The 22,485-nt window shown below is 42.9% G+C and overlaps 1 protein-coding gene and 1 long non-coding RNA gene across 5 annotated transcripts in view; both read right to left on the reverse strand.

Moving 5' to 3' along the window:
* Window positions 1-412: 412 nt before the first annotated feature.
* Window positions 413-3,798, reverse strand: LOC121165834. Its single transcript, XR_005885320.1, has 2 exons — window positions 3,426-3,798; window positions 413-500 (listed from the first exon to the last, which is right to left on the reverse strand). It is a non-coding gene; the product is annotated as an uncharacterized LOC121165834 (long non-coding RNA).
* Window positions 3,799-7,587: 3,789 nt separating this feature from the next.
* Window positions 7,588-22,485, reverse strand: part of EOGT (EGF domain specific O-linked N-acetylglucosamine transferase) — a 31,756-nt gene continuing 16,858 nt past the window's right edge. For 3 of the 4 annotated variants that reach the window (XM_040994786.1, XM_040994787.1, XM_040994785.1), the window contains 8 exons: window positions 19,713-19,805; window positions 19,074-19,145; window positions 18,856-18,942; window positions 17,136-17,204; window positions 14,299-14,360; window positions 11,785-11,904; window positions 10,266-10,368; window positions 7,588-9,181 (listed from right to left, as the gene is read on the reverse strand). In XM_040994786.1, coding sequence (XP_040850720.1) covers window positions 9,035-9,181; window positions 10,266-10,368; window positions 11,785-11,904; window positions 14,299-14,360; window positions 17,136-17,204; window positions 18,856-18,942; window positions 19,074-19,145; window positions 19,713-19,805 — 753 coding nt within the window. In that variant the 3' untranslated portion in view covers window positions 7,588-9,034. The remainder of the gene's footprint in view (window positions 9,182-10,265; window positions 10,369-11,784; window positions 11,905-14,298; window positions 14,361-17,135; window positions 17,205-18,855; window positions 18,943-19,073; window positions 19,146-19,712; window positions 19,806-22,485) is intronic. The other variant, XM_040994788.1, reaches the window with a different exon arrangement.

The raw sequence follows: 22,485 nt of genomic DNA on the forward strand, positions 1-22,485 counted from the left end.
CTCAAAGATGCTGCTTGAACTACCAGAAAGCCGAAATGCGAGGCCCAGAAGCCTGGAGTCCAGGTGGACGGCTTTGGCCTCTGGCCTCCCCTGCCTGCTCAGTGAAAGCAACCACCTGCCAGCCCATCAGGCCCTGGGGTTGCAGATCTCAGCAGCCACTGTTATCATGACATTCAATGGACAGTGTGTCTCTGGTGCCGAGCGACACATGACCTGGGCTTCCTATAGGCCTGCAACCACATCCCCTCATCTGCCTTCTCTTCTTCACTCTCCTTGCCACGCTTCTCCTTCCTTACTGAGTTCCCATCAGGTGCCAGACATTAATAGGAATTGCTTTACCTAGCTGCTGAAATCCTCGACAGGTACCTTCCCTACATAAATGCATTCCTTTTCTTTAAGGCACTTATCTGAGTGGATCCTTTAAACTCACAATTGTTCAATAATCTGATTAACATTCCACGTCTTCTAGTGATCCTACCATTGTGTCCCCAGCAAGGTTCCTGAAACATGACCAAATAAATCCTTATTAACAATCTGATAAGGTTGGTTCCTTAAATAGCTGCCATTTACAGACGAGAAAATACAGGCTCAATGAGCAAAGAAGGCTCACCTGAGGCATTTGGGCAGTAAGCAGAAGCACAGGGCATGTGAGACCACAGCCGGCCACCTATCATGACTTGGTAAAGCCCATCAGATTTCTCCTAAGACTTGGCATTGGCTGACATCATTACAGAAAAGACCTTCTGTGGAGCTCAAGAAGTCTCAGGGGTCAACACAGGTATTTTCCACATGCTAATTTCAGCTTTTAGGAGAAAGTCAAGAATAGACCTCAACAGACTAAGTCTCACACCTGCCACTGTGTCTCACCACTGGATACGACGCTGTGCTGTAAGAATCACCTTGTCAGGGCCCTTGGGAGGCTGCCTGGCTGCTGGGTGTTGTTTAGTTCTACCAGGAAAGGAGACTTGTACGTGACAGACCTCAAAGTGCTCACACTGTAATGGAAGAGAAGAGGGGCAGGTGTTGCAATGCAGCGCATTAAGCCTCCACTTTGGACACCAATGTTATCCTAGATTGCTGGTTCGAGTACAAGCTACTCCACTTCTGATCCAGCATCACTACTGCTGTGCCTGGGAAGGCAGCTAATGATGGCCCACTGCCACCTGTTTGGGAAACCTAGTGGTGTTCCCGAATCCTGGATCTGACGTGTTCCAAACCTGGTTGCTGTCAATTGGAGAGTAAACCAACGGATAAAATCTGTCTCTCTCTCTCCCTCTCTCTCTGGCTGTTTTTTTTTTCTAACACTGTCTTTCAAAGAGAAAGAAGAAGATATCTTTCCCAACTGTTGGGCCTTCTCACAGGTTTACAAGGAAAGTCCTAACAGAAGGGTACCTTTTTCTGGGTATCATTGTATATGTGTATATATATATATAACATAAGGCAAAGTTGTAGAGAAAGAGAGATCTTCTACCTACCAGGGATAGAACCTAAGAACTCCATCCGTGTCTCACACATGGATGGCAGGGGCTCAAGCACTTGGGCCATCTTCTACTGATTTTCAGGTACGTTAGCAGGGAGCTGGATGACAAGTGGAGTAGGTGGGACTCGAACTTGAGCTCATATGAGATATCTGTATCTCAGGCGTGGCTTAACCACTGCACTACAACATCAGTCCCTGGATGTGACTTTCATTCCCTTGTCCTTCAGACTTACTGTTTGTGCCAAGTTAACATCCACCATAAAACTCTTCCCCCTGCTATTTGAACTGCAGAAACAGGACAATCTAAGGATGTGTCATCTGGGAAAAAAAGATACACATGATGGAATTACACAGGGACTTGTTTGCATAGAGGTGTCTGAGAGGCCAACCAACTTCCATCTCAGAATGTGGCTAGGGTCCTCGGAGGTGCTCCATCATCCCACCGCCCGTGTGATGGCACAGAGAAGCACAGCCAGCAGCAACCATACAAACTCGGGGAGGAAATTCCACAGTTCCCTCTCCCCAGCGTGAACCACAAACACTTCTAAAAACATCTCATGTAAATTCTCTACCTGGATGCTGATGAATATCAAACGGTGCTTTTGAAACATGTGACACAAAGACATTTTCCTAGAGGATTTACATTTTTCTTTGAATGTAAAATTGCTCTTCCCATGAATCAGGGCTGTTTTCTGTCTGTCATGGGTCTACAGGGCTCCAGCACAATGTGTGCTTATTTCTTTAGTTACTGTATCTTCCTCTGCATTCTGCCTTCTTTTTAGCTAGCTTTCAAATGTTAATCCTGGCCTTTGCCTGCCTGGACTTGGGTCTGTTCAATAAGTCCCGTGTACTTGTCTCATTTCACTCTGTCACCTCTTTTATTTACATTTCGGTTCACCTGCTCTTCAGGTTTCCCTCCGAGACCTGCCACCCTCACCTCTAACTGAATCTCCTACTTGCTGATCCCTCATCCAATTGCTTCATATCAAATTGGCCTGATTTCCTTGGCACCTTTATTTAAACCTGTGCCCGGCTTAGATTTCCACCTAAGACAGTAGGCACATCAGCTGAATCGTGTCTCTGCAATTTATTTTCCAGATTTATCTGGAAACCACAATTACATTTTACCTATGCCTGTCCTGCTGATGGAATGACCTTAACTGGAGAGGCAACAAGGGATGGATATAGTTGGATGACAATTCAACTTGAAATAAGATGACCTAGGACCAAGTCCCTCAACGTCAGTGAGCCTCCACATCTGTGCCCTGGCCAGGGAGGGAGGGAGGGGGGGCAGCAACGCCTGCAGTCTTGGCATTATGTATTAGTGAGGTGCTTGCAGATGGTAAGAGGCAACCCAATGAATAACCTGAATGTATAAGCAGCCTCCCAGATAACTGTGATAACATGCAGATAACTGCAATAACACGCAGGTTATTTAACTGAATCCCACACAAGAAAAATCCCAGTAGCTCAGATCTGGTGCTGTGTATTGGACACTATGGCATTCTCTTTGTATCACACATGTAGATATCCCCAGCAGAAAGGGGTCTGGATGGGTCATTTATTTATCTTTTTATCTTGCAGTCTCCTGATTTGATGGACTCAGGTCTTAACACTTGATCAAATCATTTATAAACAGGTAGCACAACTGATTGAACCCAACAGGTAAGGTACAAAGACCAGAAAAACCAAAAGAGCCTGCCTGGTTACCCAGGACGAAGCTGTGGCATGGCAAATGCTTCCTGCCTTCCTGGAGGCAGATTCTTACAGCATCAGCATCAGTGTTTATGCCTCTTGAGATAAAGATTCCATGGTGAAGTGAATTTGAAATACAGCCCACACTCACCAGGGCCCCTCAACAGTGCCTTGAAGGCAGCTGCGAGGTCCCATCAGGCCCCCACTCTCCTGCCCTCTCTCCCTTGGCTGAAAAAAAAAGTGCCCTTACCTTGCCTTTTGACTGCTCTAAAATGAACTCGCTGGATTGAGGCAGGGGTTCAGCTTAACCTTACAAGATTCCAGTCATGAACTCATGAAGTCACTTGCTTCTCCAGTAGACAATACTTAATGGCCAGAATTGAGAGATTTTGTTTAAGGGAATTCCCAATTCAGAACAGAAAGTAAGAACCGCCTACATGTATTCCTCAGTCTTGGCCGTCATAAAAGTTATTTCTTGCTGACCTATCGAGGGAAGTCCACCAGTACCACCTACCAACCAGGAATGTGCATAGGAGCTCAACAGGCATCTCTTAGCACCAACTTCAGTCTGTAAGAACCTTCACCTGTAACCCTTCAGGAAACCAGAGAAGTGACTTGCTCTTTGTTTTGCCAATAAATACTTACTTTCATCTGCCACCATGACATCAGTGACTGGCTTTCTGCACACTGGAGAGTGGACCCAGTTTTAAGCATTCGCCAGTATCTCCTCCAGCTAGTTCTGTCTCCAGTGAAGTTCAGTTGCTACTGCATAGCTTCCCAGCACTGTCTGTGTATGAATGTGTGTTGTGAATCTCTAAGCAGGAAGATGTAACATGTGTTGCAGAATTTTCCAAGAAACCTGCCTTTTTATAGAGCGTTTTATTGACACCTAGTGGAAGGTACTTGGACAAACGCTTGCTTAGCCCTCACCAACTGTCACCTGGCATCAGTGACCAGCAATTCCTAATCCTTGTGCATCAGAATCAACCAGGACATTTAATAAAACACAGTCAGCTGCACCACACCTCACACCAAAGTCTGATTCACCTGATCTGAGAGAGGTTCAGAGATCAGGATTTAAATGTTCCCCAGGAACTTGACCTTTAAGTAACACTAGTTCTGTATATCACAGGATATGCCATTGTGATTTTATCTTCTTAGTCTTAAATCAACCCTATCAAATACGTATTATCACCTGATTTATGAGTCATAAAAGTGAAGCTATGCGATATGAAGCCACTGACCCCCGATCCCCAGCTTAGGAGTTGCAAGGCTCAGAATGCTCTGACATCCCCACCCATGATGTCTTGGATGGGTAGCAGTCAACACACTGAAGGAACTCCAAGGTTCCTTTCAGCATAAGGTATCCCCAACCTCTGGCTGAGGCTGTGAATAGGCAAAGCTACAAAACACTCTGGGAACTGAACTAGGTCACAGGGATGTATACTCTCTGTGGTAACACTTGCGTATCTAGGCAACACTACATCCTGTAATTCACGCTCTGCAATTCCTAGGCTTTGAGCCTTCAAGGATTCCTCTGCTTACACTTTGCTTCCACTCAAAGCAAATGGTAATAGCCATTATATATATGATCATGTACAAGGCTAAAATAGGAAACTAACTCCCAAAAGGAACTGAAGAGCTCATGTTCCTGCCTCAGACCCTACCTAGAAGTCAAATTCTCTCCTCATCACTAAGCAGAAAGTCAGTGTGAACTCATACTCTTGAACAGCTTGTTTCCAGCAGCCATCTTCATGGGGCAAGCCCCTCTCCATAACACAGCCAAGTATTCGGATATTGGCTGCAGCTAGGGAATTAAACCCTTAAATCATAAAACTGTCCATACCAATTTTCCCTCATTGCCTCAACTCAGGAATGAAAAACTCCATCACTTAAAAAAGCAAGGCCTTCTGGCATTCAGGTGCCTGGAACTGACAGATTCTTAACTCCGTTCAGGTCTCACAGTGGACATATGGAAGGGCTTGACTGCCACCTTGTGGTCAGCTGCAAATGGTCAACCAAGCCCAGCGCTGGCACAGCCAGAAAGGAGCCAGCCATGAGCAAGTGCCCTCACTAACCTGTTTTGCTTTGTTTTCGGCTTTGGCCAAGAATGGCTCTAGCATCTTTCAATGCACCCCAGGAAACTAACAGAAAGGAAATGTACTCACATGTCTGGCAACAGTTCCTTGGTTAGGGGGAGGCTAGACTGTGCAGTAAATACAACTAAGCTGATTTAAGTGCTTCTATGTCCCTAGTTCAGAAAGTATTTCCCAGTTTCTCTTTGCTGATTACGAATCAAAGAATAGTCGGTCACTGTAAGACAGGGCCAGTTTCAGGCCTTTCTCCCTCCCTTCCTCCTCTTCTTCATGTCCAGTGAACAATGCTGTGACTTTCAGCAAGTTCCAGAAACTTCTCTACTGTTTAAATATCAGCAATGATGAGTTCTCCCATCTTTAATGCACTGTGGAGGAAAGAAAATCATCCAGCAACAAGCAGCAGAGAGACCTTGCCAGGCTGCAGGGCCTAAAACAAGTTCAGTTGCTGACCCTTCCTCAACGTTGCACACTGGGAAGGGCCACCTAGTCTCTGCAGAAAGTCCCTCAAAACGGAAAAATCAAGTCAACCGCAGCTCAAACGTCCAGGTGATGGGAAGAAGGAAGCGTGCGCCACACTGAAGAACACTCTGGTCCCGCGATGGGTGCTGCCCACTCCCTTGGGTTCCCAGATTAGGCAGATCGCAGCTGCAGACGGATCGTAGCCAAGCTCTGAGCCAGCATGGCATGCAGCCCAAGGGACTTGCCCGACATCACACACCTCCCTGGGTGGCCTCCATTCAATGACTGACAAGGACAGCTCTTGCCTCATGTGGGGGGTCTCCCTGAAGACCATCCCAGCTGTATCACCCCCGAGAGACTCCACGTGCTGCTGCACCGCTGCTCAGCTTCTTGCAACTGAGTGGATCTGAACAAAGGACATAAGTTTGGACAGGGTAACTTTGTTCACATCCATTCAGTAGCTCTCATCTCATCAGAATCCAAGGACAAGAGCATCCAGCCCGACTATCATGTCCAACTCCCCTCCTTGTCTTCTACATCTTGATCACAACAGCTGCACTGACTTTCTAGCTGCTTCCCCCACACACCAAGCAGGTTCCCTGCCTCAGGACCTTTGCACCTGCTGCCATCATCCAGGAAAGTTCTTTGTCCACTTACCATCATATATTCCCCATCCCACCTCCTTCCAGTCTCGACTCTTCTTTGGTGAGGACCTCCCTGACTGCTACTTAACTGTGCAGGGACATACCTCACCCCGCCTCCTGCTTTGGTTTTCTCTCTAGCATGTGCGGAAGACCTGGCACACCACATAGTGAACTTACTTAGGTGCTTCATGTCTGTCTCCTCCGCCAGAAAGTAAACTTCATGAAGGAAATGCTTTTTGTCTATTCTGTTCTTTAGTACATTCCCAGAAGTTAAATGTTCACTGGTACACGGTCATGGCTCAATCAACAGATACATGAATGAGCAAGTGAATGAATGAATGACAACATTAAGCAGCACTTGATTTGAACTATAATTCTTATACAATTAATAAGGATTCTGCAAGGTAATATTTGTGAAAGGTAAGACGCTGCTAATGAAATAGAAGGAATTTTTTTTTTGCTTAAATGCAATTCTTCATCTGAGAGCCGTTTAATTCTTATAATCTAACAGCTACTGCACTGCTACAAAAATGCAAATGCATATCATTTGTACACAGAAAACCTTAAGGTTTTGATATTCAAATAAAACATAAGATGTATTCAAAAGTTAAACCCAAAATGTACAATGCAATGCATTTCCCTTTAAAAACTTAAAAAGCAGTTTTTACATTTAAAATTTTCTACCAATTCAAAGATCTTTTGCTTCACAAAAAGTTCTGACCAAAGTTTAATTCCAAATGACTTCGCTTTTAGAAAACATAATCTTCAAATGCAAAATATTCAAATATAACCTTTTTCTTATGAAACTATTCTCAATTTCTAAAATTATCACGTGCTCCTTCTCAACATGAGATGAGTAGATAAAGGTTGAAACTGATTTTTTTTTTCAAATAACTTTTCCCAGATATTTATACATTACTGACTCAAACATAACAGTGTCATTACAACTCCTTTGCTGGGAAGTATTTTCTCAGTGGTTATTCAAACAACAATGCCAATACTTGTTATTTAAAAATTCATAATGAGAGTACTTCAAAAAGGTTAATGGAAAATAGAAATAAAAATCTATTTTTAAACGTTTTGAAATCCATGCAAACCAAGGATCTTCAAAAGTTCATGAAAGATGCATGTTGTGAAAAAAATTAAGCATGGATTTAAAATTTTTTATGCCAAAAACCCTTACCTTTTAATTCTATTTTCCAGAGGTTTTTCATGGTGACATCATGATACAATTCTTGCACAATTTGAAGATCCAAATCAAAGTTATTGCTATCGTGATTCACTCTTTTCTTTACAGATAATTTAATAAATATTCCTGAATTCTAGAAATCTGTTCACAATCCTTTAAAAAGCAGGGCTCAGCAAGCAACTCTCAAGGTCAGATAGAAATATGTTGTTTTGCAGGTCTCGAGTTGTATATTCCTTTTTTTAAAAGAAATCCACTCTATAAGTGGAAGGGGAGAAAGCTCCTTTTGTGCTAATCTAACTTGCTAACCTCCTCTCTACTTTAAAAAATAGAAGCATCTTATCTCTAAATTAACCTGCTCAAGTCTTAATATAATATAAACCTCACGTTTTGCAGTAAAATCATCCCGGACTCATCCTTTTCAAAGAACGACAGGACAACAATCCGGACATCTTTTCTCATCACTGGCGCTTTTTTGTGGCTTTTCATTTGGATTGGATAATCCACCTTTCCTTTTTTTGGGGGGGAGGAGTCTAATTTTTCTTTAATAACGGAAAATTCTCCGCATGTGACAAATCTGAAGTTTGTAGAAATAAAAAGGCTGACATACTTACACATGCTTCGAGGTAGGTGCACACACACAGTTCTGCGCTGTCGCAAACACTGGCACAGTGGAGACCACTATTCATTTAGAAATTCAGCATGAATGCTCTCCACGGTTGAGGGAATCCGGAGGAACCAGCTACAAGGAACACACAACAATCCTACAGAAATCTGAACTTCTATATATCAATTGTCATATTCTGGAGAAACATGATTTGAATATGAAATATGTGGGTGATCAATGACTTTAGGAATGTGATAGATTCAAGTTTTTGAAGCAAATATCCTGGAGCTAACACTCATGTGTTACATAGCCCTTTATGGCGCAGTGCCGGGAGCCCCAGCTGTGTGTGTGTGTGTGTGTGTGTGTGTGTGTGTGTGTGTGTGTGTGTTTGTGTGTGTGATCCATGTCTGCTTCTTCTACCACAAATAGTGTTTTGAACATATTACAGTAACTAAAAACAGCAGTAGTGAACTTACCTAAATAAAACAGAAACAAGTTGGAAACACTTCAGAGTTATGATCACCCAGCATTTTGACAAAAACATTTACAACTTCTAAAGCTAAGAAACTTGAAAACTTTGGCATCCCTAAGAAGAAAGTTCAATCCCATCAGTGAGCCTGCCCCTACATTTTGAATTACAGAGGAAAAGTGTTCAGTGCAAAAATCTGATTGCTATTGTTATACAACGACACAAACATTCTATAAAATACTTACAAACTCTAAAACATGTGACAATACCCTGCAGGTGTGTTTTGGTATAAAAAAAAAAAGTCCTCTGGGGCTGGAGATAACAGGCTGCTTGACCGATTTCATCATGAGTGTGGGTGCTGAATGTTCAAACACCGTGTGTTTCGCAACCAGGCTCATTTACAGCTCATCTCGTTTCTTCTTCAATGGCCATTTTGGGTGTTGCATTATGTGGTCTGCAGCCTGAAGGACGAGGGACATAAATTCTTCTACATCGAAAGAATAGTTGGTGAACTTTGGGTGCTCCCCCAGAGTGGGGTGGTGGCCCTGTAAAACAAACCAAAACACAAACACCCAGGTCACTGAGCCTTGCTTTTCCCTAGAAAGTGACCTTACTTGACCAATGCAACTGTTCTCACACATGCTCTATATCAGAGGTAGGCACATTATTTCTTTAATGGGCCACTGTGAACTCTGCTGACCACGTGGGCTTGGTCATGGTTACTTCCCCTTGGCCTGAAAATGCCCAGTGGTCCCAGATAACACATCGAGTAAGCATGAAGGCTGCTAATAAAACTTTATTCACATAGACAGGTGGCATGGGGGTTGCGTTTGCCACACAAGCCTGTAGTTTGCTAATTCCAACTACATGTAATCTAACAGATTTCTCCATGCCTAAATTTCATGTCTTACCAATATTAAAGAAATAAGTGATTCATTTTCTCCCATTTGCAAGTACAAAACACCACGACTCATACAGTTCCAGAGAACACTTCATCTTGGGACTGAAGGCCAGCAGTGGTGTTCCTCATTCATAAGCAGACTCCTTATCAAGATGGGAAACATCTGGCCCATGGGTTCTACTGGGCTCAAGAAATCAGCTGGTCTTGGTCTCCCCAAGAAACCGTTGAACTTATCTGGACAATAAGATGCTGGACTCTATGCTTGGTATATGCTTCCAATGAAAGAATCTCAACTGAACTTGAACTGTGGCAATGCAACAAAGTGGAGGAATCCACCATGGGGGGAGGGTTTGGGGAGGGATGGGGGGGACTCCTAGTGTCTATAAAACTGTGTCACATAATGCAATGTAATTAATAAAAAAAAAAATTAGTGAATATAGAGCTATTAAAAAAAAAGAAAAAAAAAACCTTTTGGTCTGGTCTTGTCAAGGCCACCAATGATGGGACTCAAAATGCAATGAATCTATAGCAGGTTAAGTTTTTTTTTTCATTTATTTGATTTTGTTTTATGACACAGTTTTGCAGGTTAAGTTTTAAGTTGATACATTTTGATGGCCCCTGAATGATGTTATCCATCTCAAATGGCCCTGAGAAGCAAGAGGTTTCCCACCCAGAGACTAAGCCTACTTTAAAAATGAAACAAAGTGAACACAGTGTTTGAACTGTACCTTGTCTTGAGGAAAGACTTTGTTCTGCCTTCGCCAAGTGAGGTAGTGCACCCCTCTTAGCCTGGCCAAGTCCAGGTAACAGCGTTCATCTTCACAGTTGTACCTAAGGACACGAGAGGATTGAATCCAGGGATTTCACCTCATCAGCAATTCTCAAAGAGAAAACAAACGTGCCCCTCCACAACATGCTCTTGCAAAAGGTTTTAAAACAATAAATATGAATGAGAAAAACCTTTCAAAAACATTCTCAAAACTAAATACCCTAAGTTGTTTTTTGGGTTTTTTTTTTTAACTTGGTTTGTGTGTGTGCTTTCTTTTTTTGAAAGACACAGAGAGATGGCAACAAACTTGACATTGTCTCATAATACTGCCGTCTCTACATGCATGGAAGTAGACCTCCAGGTCATAAAGCCAGCTGGTGAAGGCAATTTGAAATCAGGTTTAGTGGAGGCCAGGGTCTGAGCTTTCCAGGTTAAATTTCTCATGTTCTTTTCCCCTCTTTCTTCTATATATCCTTCTCCCTCTCTGGGAGAAATTAGATGAGTCAGAATCCATAATTAGCTGGCTATTTCTCGTCCAAAAAATTCTATAAACATTCCAAAAATGTTCTGGAGAAAAGCAGGAATTGTCACTCTGCAGTTACCCTCCTGTTTGGACACCCAGATCTGCCATCCGAGTTCCTGGATTTGAGTTCTGTGTCTGTTTCCTGCTAATGAACACCCTGGGAGACAACAGCACCTGGGTTCCTGTGAACATGTGGGAAACCTGGATGGGGTCTCGGGCTTCGACCTGGCCACCCCCGGCTGTAGCAGGTATTTGAGAAGTGAGTGAGCAGATGGAAGAGCTCCACCCACTCTCTCTCTTTCTCTCTCTCTCTGTGGTGGAGTGGGGTGTGGGGGAGGCGAGGGCAGGTATGTTTTTCATCACTCTGTGTCAAACAAATAAATATACTAAACTTTTTTAAAAAAAGTGTTTTAGACAGCTTTGGATATTTATAAATCTCCCTCCCCGCAAAATAATCTATTTAAATACTGAGTCAAGTCATTTTTACACAAAACCATTACCTCACATTAGTCAGACAGTCAGGTCAAGATAGTCACTTTTGGTATGTCAAGAACTAAAGATGAATGCTAGAATCAGGAACAGAAATGCTGGGAGGGAAGACCCAGTCTCATAACCAATGTATACAGTGAGTAAATCAGTTACCCTGAGGGCCTAAGGCCTCCCGGGAAGTGCTGTATCTTGCTTAAGACATACAGCTTCACTTCTTGAAGGTAGGAGATTCAAGTCAGGATACTCCAGACTCAAACTCCACGTCACACTGCATAGGGCGTGGCTGGCTCACGAAGCACAATGGCAGGCTGCAAGCTACACTTTCGTTTTGAGTCTGTTTTTCTTCCCGTGTGCCTATAGGACGAAGCTTCTCCATAACGCCGAATGCCTTTTTAGGGTCACAATGAAAGTCTCAGGGAGCCCAAGCCATGGCTGCTGGGGTGTAAAAATAGTCACAAACACTCACAGTTCAAACACAGCAGCCCAGTCTGGAAGGAAAAGCAAATGGGTAAGGCCAGCTCCGTGCATGCCAATAAATATGTCTGTGTTGTGTGTGATTCGTAGTTGATCCAGAAAGCCGAGTTCTCTGTGAACAAGCAGAGCGAGATGAAGGATGAGGAGAGTACTGGGGTAGGCAGGCCACGACTCACAGCAATGCTCATCAGGCACTATTTTTTCATCAAATTACGTTCTGCCTGTACCCTTCTTTTTGTCCATTTCAAGTGTGCTCCAGTCATTTTAATAAGTTGGCACTTTTCTAAGTAATTGCATGTATCTTTTTTAAATTTCAGTATGCTTTATTTATAAAAGGAAACTTTCATTGCTTCTTAAAGGGAAAACCAGTAACACATGACATCAACAAAACTGCAACGGTAGATGTAATCAACCCAAAAGGTGTCACTGAGAACCAGGCAGACAAAATTTTAGGATGAGGCCCTGAGCCTAGGAAAAAGGGGGAATCAGCAAGTCGGAAGACCTGTGATGACACATATGGACAAACTAAAACTGCTTCCTAAAAGGGAGAGGGGGAGGATGTCCCCTTAGGCGGCCTGAGTGTTTCTATGCCTTCTGAGCCCAACTAAAATGAAATGACCTCAGATGCCACCAGGGTACCTCCTTGCCTTTATAAGAGTTTAGCCTCAATTTTACGCACATTAGGAGTATGTAAGCCAAGTTCAGAAAATCTGTGGAAAATGGAAAATTGTTCATTTTGATTCAAAAATACTTTGAAATTCAGTTTTTCTTTCACAATATGCATTTCCCATGATCTCCATGTTCGCTTGTTTTGGGAACACCATGTAGACACAGATCTTAAGTTTTTTTCCCCACTAAAATAAATAATTTAGTTATCCATGATTTTTTTTTTTTAGGATGTTAGGGGGAGTCTTTAATACATTACCCATGATTTTTTTAGTGCCTTCATACAATTGTTCTTTAACTCTGAATGAAAATTCTGACCCAAAAATGCTTGCTGAAAGTGAGGGCAGAAGGCAATTCTGGATTAAGGGCAGTGCTCTGAATAAACAAAAATGAAACAAAATTCCCAGTCCCACTTTACCCAAAGTAAACAAAAACAAATGATGAGGAATACTGGGGACCTGAGACAGAAAGGCGGATTCTCTCCTATACCCATGAACAACAAAAACTCGCCCCAGGAAAAGGAAGACAATGGCCTCCCATGTGTGTCTCATACAGGAACATGTGCCTCAGTTTCCCCAGGAATGTGAATGAGGCCAAGGGAAGGCTGACTGCTCACCTAGGTGAGCACAGCCTGGAGCTGCCAGGTGCAGAAAGTGCCTGTGGAGCGGCTCCCACAAGCGCCCCCGCAGTAGATAACCTATGGCTGACTGCACAGCAGGAACTGACCATCCCCCTTGCTCTCTCATGCACCTGCATACAGATCTTTCACAGCCAACACCACAGCCCCAGATGTACCCTCCCCAGTTCTCCCAACAGGGTCTCTCTTGGCTCACACCTTCCTTCAAGTAGCAATGTGGGCAGTCACCACGGCATAATGTACCAGGTCAAACGGAAAGAGGTTTGCTAACCTCCGAGGACTGCTGAAAAGTGGCAGATTAAAATGCAACAAGTATAATAGTCTCAGTACAGAGTAGCTGTTCTCACAGCTGCTAACTGCATTTGGTGTCTGAGGACCTCAAGACACACTCCACGGTTCGATTCCTTTGGTGGAGCCCTGTGACCACAGCTACACTGCACGAATGAACTCCTGCACATGAAGGTGGTGCCATGGTCCCCGGTGATGTTCTTGGTCCTAACTGTATCTCTGAGTATGTCAGCAACTCATACACAGGATGTGTGCAGCCACAGGGAGAAACTTCCTACCATGGATCTGAGCAACATGGCTGGCCTTGGGTTGACTGGCCTTGGGTGTGGGGGGAAACAAAGGTTTTCTCTTTTCCTTTTGATCTTTTCCATACTGGGTGACTTTTCCAATTGGGAACATCTGGGGATTACAAGGTAAGGTCAACAGACTTTACCTAGATGGTAAGCCACAAACACAATCTATCTTGAAAGCCTTTTCATTTTGTACTTTTCAAAAAAATGGAACTACTTTACAAGGCTTGTCCTATGTCCAAGGCTTGTCCCTTCTTGTCCTATGATCCTTAACTTATTCCCAGATCACTGTAGACCACAAATTGTGACCTGGTGGTACACAGGGCAAACTAAGCCTATGATGCTTTCTTAAATTCAGAACCACTTGCCAACTTGTAAAAACTCCAGAATTTCTATTGAAAATGTGGACAAGTGAGAGAGTACCACATCAGGGCCCAGAAAGGTAAGAAGTAAGTGCCCGTAAAGCCCAGGCCTCCACTGGTCCACTCTATCCACAGGCGGCATCTAGTTCTCCCTGCCAGGCCTGCAGGTGCCAAGAGCGCTCATTTTAAAAATTGCTTTCCATCCCTGAAGCACTTGTCTGCAGAATCAACAGCATCTCTCCACAATGCCATATCGTACTCACTTGTACTTGTAATCTACAATCTGGACATCAAACGTAGACACTGTTTTCAGTGCATTAACAAGCTAGGGAGAAAAAAACAAACAAAAAAAAAAAACATTTAGAATTTCTTCTCCTTCCCTTCTGATACAGGTCCTAAAACATGCATGTAATGTCTTTCAGGCATTATTCTGTAAGTCTATTTTTTTTTTGCCCCCATCTGAATTCAAAGACAGGCTTTATTCCTTGAATGTGGGAATTTATGTTCCTGAAACGCCACTGCCCCAGTTTCTTAGAACTTCTTAGAAACAGTGCAGAATATCCTGGGAGGCCAGTGCTTAGCACAGTGGCATACTAAGACTAAAAAAACTATCATTATTCATTTAACTTTCAACTTGTTTCAACTGAGCACACTTCAGACAAGAGAGAAGGGTCTTTCCATTCATTCTGACAAACCACCAGCATTTTGGACCTCATGACCTGAAAAACATTTTCAGTACTTCTACAGAGAACAACCATGACTGTACAGAGAACAACCATAATATTACTTGGTTGTTATATAATGTTAATTCCTGGGAGAAAAACAGCCCTTTCAGGTGTCTTTGGCCTGGGGTGTGGTGCTGAGCCATCATCCACTCTCACCTTTGGGTAACAACATGAGGGCAGCCTGCTCACCTGGACCTGAAAGCATCCTGCCTGTTGTGGGTAGCACACACCAGCCCTATTCCTTCCTCCTCAGTCCTAGCCTGCATCCAGATGGGTGAGAAGAGAGGTGAATTCTACCTCGCCTGCAGACTCAGAGGCACAGCATCCTAATTCTCACCACTGGGTCACTCTCTTCACTACTGGGTGGTCCTTGTGCAGGTGTTTCAATCTGTAAACCTTAGTCTGGAACAGAAAATATCAATCAAATACCAGCACTATGGATTTTCTGGAAGGGCTGGGGGTCCTATGCAAGGGGAATGCACAGTGATATGCTAGGTACATCGTTAGCACTCAGTACATGTAGTCTATTCCAGTATAGACTATTGATCCATTGTTGACAGCTGCTGCTTCCCAACTATCTACTCCGGCACACAGCATTATTCATGATACAGCTTCCACATGCACAGATTCAACCAAGTGCAGAGTGGGAAAAAAGTCTGTAGTGAGTACATACAGAATTTGTGCTCCCAATATTATTCATACGTATGACAACTACTTACATAGTGTTTACACTATATTTGGCATTATTGGTCATCTAGAGATGACTAAAAGTAAAGGTGGGAAAAGTGCAGGTAATGTGTAAATGCTATGCGGTGTGATACAAGGGATAAGAGCACCCAGGGATTGTGGTATCCATGGGGTCTCTTGGAAACAACTGCCCATGGACGCTGAGAGACAACTCAGGTTTTATTTTTGGTCTCTTGAACACATGCACGCTGCTCATCACTCCTAGCCAAGCTGCCTTCAACCCACTCCCCAATTTGTGCCATGTGTGCATGTCCTCCGTGACACACACAGATCTCAGGAAGACATGCCTACCACTCAACTGTGACCAGTCCAGTAGACATCCAAAGCAACCTTTGTTAATATTCCACCCATCAAAACTTGTCTCCACCTTCTCTCTTCCTACGTTTTTTGTTTTGTTTTCCATTTTAATTCCACTCAACAGCTCCAGCTAAAAGTTCAGAACTCACACCTGGTTCTCAGTACCTGGTGGCCCAGTTGCTGTGGGCATTTGGGAAGCAAACCAGCAGATGAGGGATCTGCCTCTACTTTTAAAATAAGTTTTTTTAAAGTTTTAAATCCAGCACTTCACAGTGGCTTCCCCTGACATTGCAATAAGAGCCAGTCATCCCCAGGATTCCGGGGGCTCAGAGGGCCCATGACCTCCTGAAGCATGTCCCCCTTCTTAGTTTCTGGGACATCACCTTCACCTCTCTGTAGATGTACAAGCCACACTAGCCTTCTTGTTTCTAGAACATCCAAAGCTCAATCTGCATGAGGCTTTTCCTCTCTGCCTAGGCGGCTATTTCTTTTGGCTAGATCATTCTCTAACATCTATTCAATCAGTATTTACCCAGACAATGGTCTCTCTGTATCGCACTTCCATCCACACTGCCCACCCCCCACCGAAGGAGAAACATACACATAAAAGGAATCAAGAGTCCCAGGATCTGTGTGCTCCCACCTCACTCTGTTGCTTCCTTTGCAGAAGTCATCACTCCCTTAACTCCCCTGACCAGCTTCCTTTCTTCCTTTTCTCTCTCACCCCTAGGGTTCCATGTGGGAAGGGACCTTCTCTGTCCTGACCTCCAGGGCCAATATGGCCTGGCAGGTAGCAGATGCTCAGTGTTACCTTCAAGTCATGATGTGGCAGGTAGGGGTGTTGCTTGGGGATCTCCTGGAGGTTGACCACAACTTAGGAGTTGTTACCATTAAAAATGACTTAAGATGCCAAAGATTGGGACCGTTTCTAAGATACACAGTAACCTGAGAGCATGGAGACTCCTCTGACTCAATCACAGTCCTGCTACAAGCCACCAACCATCTCCCAGGAGAGTCTTGCACTGTCATGGTAAGTTTGCCTGGAGAGCAAATGTTCAGCCAATTATTGTAGTCAAAACAAGACTCAGATTCAGTCAAGTTCCACACTGAGTTACTGTAGATGAGTACTTATAATAAGGCAGGGAAGGTTTGGTGACTTCTACTAGCAATTCATATCCAAAAAAGACAGGACACACAAGCCATCAAATTTTTCTAAAAACTAACAGTTTCCATCAAACCTAATATGGTGAGAAAAAAAAATAACCAAGTATATTAGTTACAGGTTGGTAAATTCAACATGATGAAGTCAAAAACACACATCAAAAACTGACCTCATTTTGGTTTAGTATTTTCCGATATTCTGTGCTCCGTGCGAGGATGGTGACTCGGATTTTCCCATCCTATCATCAAAATGAAAAGATAAAATAAGGCTGCATCTGCTGGACACAGGAATGAACATCTGAACCTAAAAGCTGACTTGCACCCAGAGATGGAACTCAAGGAGGAGACATTTATAGAACAATTATTTTTAGTCTTGTCATTGTTGCCTCCAAGTATACAAATGCAACCACTTAAAAAGAAAATGTAACATACTCTCACAGTAGGATATTTGGCCATAAAAAAACAATGAAAGTTTGTCATTTGTAGTAGCAAGCTGGAAATGGGGGCACATTATGTGAAGTATAACAAACCTGGCACAGAAAGACAAATACTCTATGTTCTAACTAAGATGTAAAAATACTGATCTCATTCATATAGAGGACAGAGTGGTGGTTACTAGAGACTGGGGCAAGCAGGGAAAGAGGACAGAGGAAATTGGTTAATAGGTACAAAAATATATAGGATGATCATGTGCTTTTTAAAAACATATTTTATATTTATTTGAAAAGCAGAGTGACAGAGAAAAGGAGAAACAGAGAGATCTTCCATCTGTTGGTTCGCTCTATAGATGGCTATTGAATCCACAGCGGGGCCACACCAAAGCCAGGAGCTAGCAACTTTATCTGGGTCTCCCATGTGAGTGGCAGGGGTCCAAGCAGTGGAGCCATCCTCTACTGCTTTCCCATGGGCATGAGTCAGGATTTGGATCAAAAGTGGAGTAGTCAGGACTCAAAACAGTACTCCAATATGGGAAGCCAGTATCATAAGTGGTAGTTTAATCAGTTGTGCTACATACAATACCAGTCCTGCAAAGATTTAAACCCTGTATTCTACAGTACAGCACAGTCCTTAGAGCTAACAATGCATATTACATTTCAAAGCACTAGAAGCAAGAGTTTTGAATGCTCCCACCACAAAGAAACAAATAATGTTCGATAAAATAACCAATTTTATCATTATATATTGCATACATGGATCAAAATTTCACACTGCATCCCATACATGTATGTATTATGTGTCAACTGAGAATAAAAGTAAACATATGCAGGCATTTAGCCAAGCAGTTAGGATACCAGTTAGGACTTCACTGTCGTTCACGGAAGTACTTGGGTTTGATTTCAGGTTCTGGCTCCAGCTTCCGGCTAAAGCACATCCCAGGAGGCGGTGGGGGTAATTTGAACTATGTCCCAGTCACCCACATGGGAAGGTTAGGTCCAGTTCTCAGTGGCGATCACAGGCATTTGGGGAGTGACCTAATGGATGGAAGCACTCTCCCCTCCCCTCACCTCCAAATAAGTAAATATCATCTTAAAAAAAAATGTCTAAAAGTCAGTGCATTCATTTTAGCCATGGAAGATAACAAAAAAAATAGTATTCATTACATGTTTCGATAAGGTGGTTGGGAGGGTGGATTTCTCAGTAGTAGTTGTGTAGGTAAGATGGGATTTAGAAAATGGTGGCGAGATATGGCAAAAGAAAAGAAGAGAAAAAGTTCACGTTGCACTATTCCTTTGTAGGTTGCTGACACCTGTCTTCAAATGATTCTGGGTGAGAAAACATTCCTGTAGAAAACAAGGTCTCTTGGTCATCATTTTCTTCTGCAAAGGTAGTACTGACTTTCTATGTGGGGTGGAAGATCTAGCACCTCTGAACCCAGAATGCATCCGTTACCTTGGGTCCCTCCTGTGGGATGTTCAGTCTGTGCAGGATGTGCTGGGAAAACGCCCTGAACAATCCAGTACCATGACAGCCGGAGATCTGCAATAAAAACGCCCATTCCCATTACAGCAAATATTGCTGCGTGGTGATTCAGCATGCTCTCGGGTTCTGTACAAATATTATCTTCAAATCTATCAAGAATAAAACCCATAAATGCAATACACGCTTACCAGAGGGGTATTGTAGAACAGCCCGTACCTCATCCGTGGCAGTAAGGAGAACACAGCTTCCTTAAAACACACCTGAGTGAAAGGATTAGGAAAGAGAATTTGCATCCTCCACACTAAAACAGCACTCATGATTGTGCTAAATATGTCTTAATGCATCTCTATTAACACAGTAATTCTAATTCAAAAGAGTGAGATCTGCATTTGGGGGAATTTTTTCAAAAATCTTTAAAAGACGCATGGCTAATAATGACGAGTAGGCAGACGAAGCCTTAACCAGCATTCCACAAAAGCGCCATTTTCCAGCTGGGCTAATGGCCTGTGAAAAGCAGCAAAAGCACCAGGACCCTGCTACCCTCATGGGAGGCCAGGATGGAGTTCCAGTGTCCTGACCTTGGCCCAGTCCAGTCTTGGTCAGTGTAGCCACTGGAGAGTAAACAAGCAGACAGAAGATAGCTCTCTGTCACTCTGCCTTTCAAGTAAATAAAAATCTTTTCTTTTTTTTAATTAAATAACTAATTACAACAACTAGGATGTCAGAAATCAGTGGTAACAGCTGACATATCCATATCAAACAGTAACTTTAGACTGAGTCATCTGTACACGACAGGTGTTACAACTGAGATGTAACATTGTTGGTACCCTTTTGGAGTCGTAAGTTTTCAGAGGTATGACGTCATAATCTGTAAATGCTTTCCACGTGTCAGAGAACAGGTCCCCATAGCCGTAAGTGCTCTAAGGAGGGAAACAAAAGCAGTTAGGACAATCACAGGACAAAATACAGCTTTCCAAAGTTGCAACAATACACCTGAGAGTGTTAAAACTAACCAAGTTCACTTCTACCAAGTTCACAAAAACTCGATCAGAAAAAAAAAAATGATGTTCATCTTGGGCCTGAGCTAATGCCCAAGCTCATGAGAGAGTATCACAATTACACTCATCTATACTAATACTATTTTGCTTTTACTCTATATTGCTGTCTTTGAAACTGTTTTGTGGGGTTTTTTTATGTGAATCTTCTATTCAAGTCTCAGTCTTATACAACTTATTCATATGCCATCATTTAAACACACTCTCATATACTCAATGAAAAACATCACTTGCTTTGTAAAGGAATTTTAGAGCAAGAAGCAGCTTTCAAAGTTCTAAAAATAAATCTAACTCTATAAACTATTCTCCCCACTGGCTGATGGATCACATAAGACAATTTCCATTAACATTAATTATAAAAGCTGTAATAGCATCCTGCACATTTGCTATGTTCTAGGTGCTGTTCTAAGGATTTGACATTATTGATTCATCAAGCCACACCGCAACCCTCAAGAGCCGGGGAACAGAATCATCTTTCTTACAGGTGAGGAAATTGGGACACACATTGAAGTAACTTGCCCCCGTTGCAGAGCTGGTGAGTTCAAGAGCTGGAATTAACAAACCAGGGCTGTAATTCCAGACTTCATGCTCATAAACACTGCTTAACAGTTATGTCTCTGTGGGAGCTATTTCTTTCTAGTATCTTATCCACATGCCTTTCTTTTTTCATAGCAGAAGTTCATCAGTAGCTACCCCAGCTAGAGGGAGAGGATGATTAATTTGTAAATGGTACGACTTAGGTTGAAAAATTCAGCCAATAAAAATATGAGTGCATGCTGTAGAATTACATTCAAGGCCTAGGTGTACATTATGTTTCCTTCTTTGTATCTCTACAGCATGCTTTCTCAAAGAGATACTAGGTGGCACATGATAGCCATTTGAAAGTTAAGAAGAACTTTTAGATGCAGTGAATAAAACTAATTCTTCCTTCAGCATTCCTCCAGCACCACTGTAAGCAAGGCCTTCTCATCATCTCAAAGGAAACACCCCATTCCAGCTCAGCAATAAATAAATGGTGACTAGAAGAACTGATTCTAGACAGTTACTTGCATTAAAGCAATTCAGATAAAATATCTTTGGAAGGAAATATTAACAATGAAGCATAGTAAGCCTGACTGATCTCTACTCGGGGAAATCATGGATCATTAAATAGTAACTTCCTCCAGAAGCTTCACACCCTCATTCCTCAGATCCAGATTTTCTGTGTTTAGCGCATTAGTGTTCCTGAAGTTACATTGAACATTCAGATGCTCTTCGAGATGACATAAAATCTCCCCCCTTATGTCTCAAGGTTGAACATGCACACAATCTAAGATTTAAAAATTCCGGGGACAGGAATCTGTCCAATAGAAACGCTGGGATGAGTGTGTGAAAACAGAGATACAGTCAGCCCACAACATCCTCTGAGTCTGCATCTAAGGATTCAACCAACCCTGGAACAGAGCTACTGAAGGAGGAAAAGCATCCGTACTCAATAAACCTACAGCCACTTTCACAGAAGTTACATCCAGTTGGGTATCATAAGAAACCTAGAGGTAATTTTAAATACGCAGGAAAATATGCACAGGTGATATGCAAAGACCATGCCATATCATCCAAGTGCCCTGAGCATCCTTGGATTTGGGTACCCTGATTGTGGGAAGAAAGCCCTGGACACTCATCCCCTACAGACACCAAGGGACAACTGCATAAGCAGAAGGTGGTTTTTGAAGCATTTCAATGATCTCAAAGAACTGGGAATAAATGAAATGGAATATACCTCATAACCCTATAAAAATGAAAACCCCAGGACCACTGTGATGCAGCGGGTCCAGCTGCTGCCCGATATGAGTGCTGGCTCAAAGTCCAGCTGCTCCACTTTCCATCCAGCTCTATAAATGTGCTTGGGAAATCCGTCTGAGATGGCCCAAGCACTTATGCTCCTGCCACCCACACGGGAGATCAGGATGGAGGTCCTATCTCCTGGCTTTGCCCTGGCCCAGTCCCAGCTGTTACAACCATTTGGGAATTTAACTAGTAGATGTAAGATCTCTCTCCCTGTTCTGTCTCTGTCACTCTGCCTTTCAAATAGATAACATTCAATTTAAAAAAATAAATAAAAGGAAAATCCTCAGTATATTCACTCAAAAAGTGGCTTGTGATATATGAAGGTAACAACGGAAGGCAGCCTATTTTCTACAAGGAGATATATACATGCATATGTATAAACATTTACAGACACACACACAGATACATCCTGTTATACATTCTTATATAAATTTTATATAAGAACATATTTACTAGGCCTGACCCAGTAGCTTAGCAGTTAGAGTTCTCGCCTTGTATGCACCAGGATCACTTATGGGTGCCAGTAACTATCCGGGTGTTCTGCTTCCTATCCAGCTCCCTTCTTGTAGCCTGGGAAAGCATTTGAGGACAGCCCAAAACCTTGGGACCCTGCACCTGCCTGGGAGACCTGGAAGAATCTCCAGACTCCTGGCTTCAGATGGGCTCAGCTCTCTCGTCGTCACTTGGGGAATGAATCAGTGGATAAAGATCCTCCTCT

Source organism: Ochotona curzoniae, unplaced genomic scaffold (genome assembly GCF_017591425.1).
Source record: "Ochotona curzoniae isolate NIBS_2020 unplaced genomic scaffold, NIBS_Ocur_1.0 contig_908, whole genome shotgun sequence".
Taxonomy (NCBI): Eukaryota; Metazoa; Chordata; class Mammalia; order Lagomorpha; family Ochotonidae; genus Ochotona; species Ochotona curzoniae.